Consider the following 5965-nt stretch of genomic DNA (forward strand, 5'->3'; position numbering starts at 1 on the left):
TAGTATTGAGTAAAAGTTGACATATTCCAGTCTGTGATTATCATCAACATCCATTCCTTTAATTTTAGTCTCAAGAATGCCTAATTTCTGCTTTTCTTACTCAAACATTAGGTATAATTTCCTATAAATGAGGTTTATTATCCATAAACTTTCACAAATAACTGTAAAACTAAAGTTCATAAGTTAGTGTTACGTAGTGTTAAAAACGTCAAAAAAAGTGACAAACGTTGAAAAAAAGCATCAAAGGTGTTGAAAAAAGGGACAAAAACATAAGAAAAAGTAAAAAAGTGTTGATATTCAGTTTTGACAGGAAGACAACAGGAGGGTTAAGTGACTGAAAACTTTGTTTTGTTGCATCATCAACCTCTTGTTGAAGTGTGTGTGTGTGTGTGTGTGCGTGCGTGTGTGTGTGTGTGTGTGTGTGTGTGTGTGTGTGTGTGTGTGTGTGTGTGGTCAGCACACAGTGACAAAGACTGCTGTCAGGAAGCTGGCGTCATGTGCACCGCTGAATTGGAAACGTGTGATTCTGACGAAGGAGGAAGAGGAGGAGGAGGAGGAGGAAAAAGTTCTTGCAGGATTAGAGATAGAAACGTGGTCTTGTGTGCAGCCGTTCTGTTCTGTTTTTAATCTGGATCAAAGCTCCAGGGTCCATGTTTCCTAATGTCCCTTTATATCCCGGCTTTGTTGTAAGTCCTGATTCTGCAGATTTTGAGCCTGTTTCTTCCTGATTTTCAGTGCTTTTTAATTTTTACTTTTTACGCTCCTGACGGATGGAACTGGCTTCAGGATTCAGGAGTCAGACCCGTTTCCATCGAGACGTTCAACATGATGCTTGAACATTTGACAGAGAGGGACTGCTCTCGTTTTTAACAGCTTGGTTCATTTCTGACATAATGTAATTTGGTTATTGTTTTATGATCAGATTATTTACTTGTATTGTTGATTTAATGTGTTGATTGTCTTCTGGGTGAATAGATGAGTTGTTTGGTCTCTAAAAATAGCGGAAAATGTGGATCGTTGTTCCCCAAAAAGCCAAGACGACGTCCTCAAACGTCTCATTTTGTCCCCAACTCAAAGATGTTCAGCTTACTGTCCCAGAGTAGATAGAAGATATTCACATTTAACACGCTGGAATCAGAGGACGGGGATGGACAGGGGGATGGACGGAGGATGGACGGGGGGTAGACAGGGGGTAGTCGGCCGGACGGAGGGTGGACGGGGGGTAGACGGGGGGTAGTCGGTGGACGGGGGTGGACGGGGTATGCACCATGAGAGTATAAAAATGCTAACACGCTAACAGTGAAGGACAACAAGCTGATGCAGTCCTCTTTGCAGAGGTAATGTTCTGTCCCCGTTGTCCGTTGTGCAGGTGCAGAGGAGGGACAGCATGGCCGTGGCCTGCAGGAAGGCCAGGCTGCTCTGCATGACCATGATGCTCGTCTGCGTCCTGGCGGGCGTGTCCTGGAACCTCGGGCGGGACAACAGCGACCCCCCGAAGGTTCGACTCCCGTCCAAGAGGTTTTGGCACCAACAGGCGCCGAGCAAATACTTCTGGAACAGGGAGCAGCAGCGCCTGGACCTGATCCACAACCCCATCATCAACTCTCTGCCCAGGTTGCTATAGCTTTGGATTTCAGTCAGTTTTTTTTGTTTCAATTTTTGACTTATTGATTCATATCATTACCAAAATAATGTCAACCCCCCCCCCCCAGTAGGTAGGATTGTAAAATGGTTTCTACTGAAACCATTTTCTGACATTTCATAAACAACTAATCCATTAATCCAGAAAATAATTAGTTGCAGCCATGCTAAAGTCACCGTTTTTTGGGGGTTTTCGTTGACTTTAACAACCCTCCCCTGTTCCCTCCAGGGACTCTCCCATCGAGCTGCCCGATTGGCTGAACGACACCGGGCCAGACGACCCCTGCGAACCGGACTACAGAGTCCCCACGCAGATCTCGGACTACAACACCCTGCCGCCCCGCTTCCGGGATTTCCTCCTGCACATGCGCTGCAGGACGTACCCCATGCTGATGGACCAGCCGCGTGTTTGCGACCAGAAACCCTTCCTGCTGCTGGCGGTCAAGTCCCTGATCCCGCACTTCGACCGGCGCCAGGCGATCCGCGAAACGTGGGGCCGCGCGGGCACCTTAGCCAATCGCACCGTGGCCACAGTGTTCCTGCTCGGCAACGCGTTGCCGGTGGACCACTTCCCTGACCTGCTGGGGATGCTGGGCCACGAGGCAGAGCTGCACAAAGACCTCCTCTTGTGGGACTACAGGGACACCTTCTTCAACCTCACCCTGAAGGACGTCCTCTTCCTGGAGTGGTTCAGCCAAACCTGTCCCCACGCTCGGTACGTCCTCAAGGGGGACGACGACGTCTTTGTCAACACCTTTCGGATCATTGAGCTCCTGGAAGGCCTTTCTGACGTCAAGGCCAAGGATCTGTTCGTGGGCGACGTTATCAAGGACGCCGGTCCGCAGCGAGACGGGAAACTCAAGTACTTTGTCCCAGAGAGTGTCTTCATGGGGCAGTACCCGGCGTACGCAGGAGGCGGGGGGTATCTCTACTCTGGGGAGTTGGCGCTACGCCTTCACGACGTGTCTCAGCAGGTGGCGCTGTACCCCATTGACGATGTCTACACGGGGATGTGTTTGAACAAGCTGGGCCTGGTTCCCGAGAGTCACAGCGGATTTAAGACGTTTGACATCGAGGAGAAGTACAGGGACAACTTGTGCGTCTACAGGAACCTGATGCTGGTCCACAGCCGCACGCCACAGGACTTGTTGAAGATCTGGACCTGGATCACTCATCCGGAGCTGGCCTGCCAGTGAACACCTTCTTTTTTTTTTGCACTGTTGAGTTTGATTGTGAGTGTGAGTCAGACTATAGACAGCAGGGCTGTAGGTCTAGAGTCCGGTCTTGGAATCGAGTCCGGACTCAAGACTGTTTTTCTGTGGTCTCGGACTTGTCTCGGACTCGCTAGTATTTGGACTCGGACCTGTCTCGGTCTCGGCCACTGGTCTTGCCCAATATGCCTTCTGGTCTTGACCAAGTCCAGGTGTCTTTATTATGTTGATAATGATATTGGAGGGAAAGTGAAACCCAAAATGCTTGTCTTGATACTGTCATGCATAAGACCTTTTTTCTGTCCCGGACTCTGTCTTGGCTCGGACTCAAACCTTTTTGGACTCGGTAAAGTATTATTGTCCTACTGGTATTTTAGTCAATGCGGCTGTTACAGAGCCAAGTGTAGTGTATAGTAACATAGAGGGGCTAATAATATTTGGGGCGGCAGTAGCTCAGTTTTATAGGGAGTCGGTTCAAGTCCCCGTTCGGACCAAAGTGTGGTGGTGGACTGGTAGCTGGAGAGGTGCCAGTTCGCCTCCTGGGCCTCTTGAGCAAGGCACCGAACCCCCAATTGCTCGGGGCGCCTTTCCATTAGCAGCCCCCCCCCCCACACACACACTCTTACATCTCTCCATTAGTGCATGTATAGGACCTGAGAATGTGTGTGTAATTCAGGCCTGTGTTTAATGTGTGTAATAACAACAGAGTGTAAATTGTAATTTCCCCTTGTGTGTGGGATTAATAAAGTAGACATTATTATTATTATTTTTTTTTAAACGAGACATTTGAGGACGTCGTCTTGGCTTTTTGGGAAACTGATTCCCATTTTTGGCCATTTTCTGACATCTTATAAACCAAACAACTCATTCTTTCATCCGGGAAATAATCAACAATGAACATAATCTTAGACTGCAGCCTTGAGAAAGGCTGTGTGTTGATTACACGGGGCTGATGTGAAGCATTTGGGTTTTTTTAGGCACTTTTGTATTTTTAATTTTGATTTCTTTAGGTTTACCAGCCGTACACACATACACACATATGCAAAAATTATCAAATGATTGTAATGTGATGTCAGTTTTGTAACTGCTACCTGATATTTCTCATGACAACGTCACTATTTATTGCGTGCTTGTAATTTAACTAAACGCGTTCTTGGTTGTAATGATGTGTTTTAACCCTCCAGTTGTTCTCGGGTCAAATTTAAACCATTTAACAAAAGTTTCTGTATTAAAAAAAACAAAAAAAACAGAAGAAACGCGGCTGGTTACCTACAGTTATTATCCTTCACAAGTAAAAGAAATGATTGGTTCACTACTTTTGTTGAATTTGAGTGTTTTTATTTAAGTTTATAGTATTTGAACAAAAAAAAAATGATAAAAGAACATGGGAAAAAAGCTTAAAAAATGCCAAAAGCGCAGACAAAAAAAGTGACAACAACGTTGGAAAATTTTATTTGATATTTTGACCCAGAAAAAGCTGCAGGTCGACAGGAAGATCCTAAAACTATCCTGACTTCGTCATACTCAGATTCAGAATTTGGGTGAGATTCTGCTGAGCTACTGACCCCCTGACGTATATATATATCATTAGGAATTAAGCTAAAGTAAAGTAAGTTTTTACTTAAATTATTACGGCTGAAATTGATTTTAAAAGAGGGAACACTGGCTGTGTAACAAAGATATGAACTCCACACAAGGGTTAAAGTCTATTTTTTAGGCTTATTTATGCTAAATGACTTATTTTCAGGAACTCTTAAGAGCTTATATCTTGCAAAAACAAGATGTAAAGTGTTGGATTTTCATGATTCCTGGTGTAGAAACTCAGTTCTACGTGTTGTAAAGGCGAATTTACCTTAAAAACAGACTAAAGAGACTAAATGCACAGTCTAAATTAAATTAAATGTGAAGTACAACAGGGACCTCTGGTGGACAGCTGGGATGCAGACGTGACATCCAGAAAAAAAGCCTCTCAATCAGCTGATTGATGTATTTCAGCTGCTCACACAGGAGAGGAGAGCAGCAGTTTAACTAAAGCTGTGAGGATTAAACTTGACTTTGTTGTTTCACGCATTTAAAGTAGTTCAACAGACCAAGTTTTGGTGGTAAAATGCCACGAAGGAACATGTTGAGCTTTAGCGTGCTGCTCCTATTTGGTGTGTTGTGGAAGCTCAGTGACACTCAGGTAAAGGCCGTGAGACCAGGTTTATGTTGATACTTAACCCTCGTGTTGTCTTCCCTGGGACCATGAAAACATTTTCCCCCATATATTAATGTTTTTGTGGCTTTTTACAAAGTTTTTATGAAGTTTTTGTACTTTTTGGTATGTTATTTTCTCAATTTTGCATAGTTTTTTTTGCATTTTTCACCCGTATTTCGACTTTCTTAATTTTAGATATTAAAAAAACTATGAAAATGGGTCAAATTTGACCCGAAGACAACATAAAGGTTGTGTGTGTGTGTGTGTGTGTGTGTGTGTGTGTGTGTGTGTGTGTGTGTGTGTGTGTATTCATTCATCTCTTCATCTCCCTGTGTATGTGTTTTCTTGTATTTGTAGGTGCACAGAGAAGAAGCCAACCAGCCTCCAGATGAGCCTGAAGGTATGTCTGCAGCTTTACTCTTCTTTTAAAAAAAACAACAGTCAGCTTTAGGATCATGAGCACACCTGTAAAGGTAAAAAATAGATAAAATAAGACGGTAAATGGGACCTTTACTGTTACAGCACCTAGACTTTGGAACGCCACCTTCACCAAACCCACCAGACTCCATGTAAATAATCAACACTTTTAGTGTGTATAGAGCCAGAATACTTCCACATGTGAATGGGTGAATTGAGGTTTTTATTTCAACCAGACCAGATCGGTGATTGTTGGAACAGTGGAAAAATGAACCAAGACGGCTTTTGGTAGTTTTATTTTGTCTCGGTTTACTTTGAATGAAGTGTGTTGTCACCATGATAAAAGTACTGATTATTTAGATGGAGTATCTTAAAGGTCCCATGACAGTGTTCTTTGGATACTTTAATGCAATATAGACCTTTAGTGGTCCCCTTATACTGTATCTGAAGTCTCTTTATATAGACCTTAGTGGTCCCTAATACTGTATCTGAAGTCTCT

General features: G+C 44.0%; 2 protein-coding genes across 2 annotated transcripts in view; both read left to right on the forward strand.

Moving 5' to 3' along the window:
* b3gnt2a (UDP-GlcNAc:betaGal beta-1,3-N-acetylglucosaminyltransferase 2a) overlaps nucleotides 1–2976 on the forward strand; it is a 4523-nt gene extending 1547 nt beyond the window's left edge. Inside the window, exons 3-4 of the mRNA XM_034884264.1 lie at nucleotides 1370–1614; nucleotides 1871–2976. Of these exons, the coding sequence (XP_034740155.1) occupies nucleotides 1370–1614; nucleotides 1871–2837 (1212 nt within the window). The 3' untranslated portion in view covers nucleotides 2838–2976. The remainder of the gene's footprint in view (nucleotides 1–1369; nucleotides 1615–1870) is intronic.
* Nucleotides 2977–4868: 1892 nt separating this feature from the next.
* The window catches only part of zgc:66455 (uncharacterized protein LOC393502 homolog), a 10698-nt gene continuing 9601 nt past the window's right edge, over nucleotides 4869–5965 (forward strand). The window contains exons 1-2 of the mRNA XM_034884333.1: nucleotides 4869–5034; nucleotides 5407–5449. Coding sequence (XP_034740224.1) covers nucleotides 4960–5034; nucleotides 5407–5449 — 118 coding nt within the window. The 5' untranslated portion in view covers nucleotides 4869–4959. The remainder of the gene's footprint in view (nucleotides 5035–5406; nucleotides 5450–5965) is intronic.

The sequence above is a fragment of the Etheostoma cragini genome, chromosome 2, assembly GCF_013103735.1.
Source record: "Etheostoma cragini isolate CJK2018 chromosome 2, CSU_Ecrag_1.0, whole genome shotgun sequence".
Taxonomy (NCBI): domain Eukaryota; kingdom Metazoa; phylum Chordata; class Actinopteri; order Perciformes; family Percidae; genus Etheostoma; species Etheostoma cragini.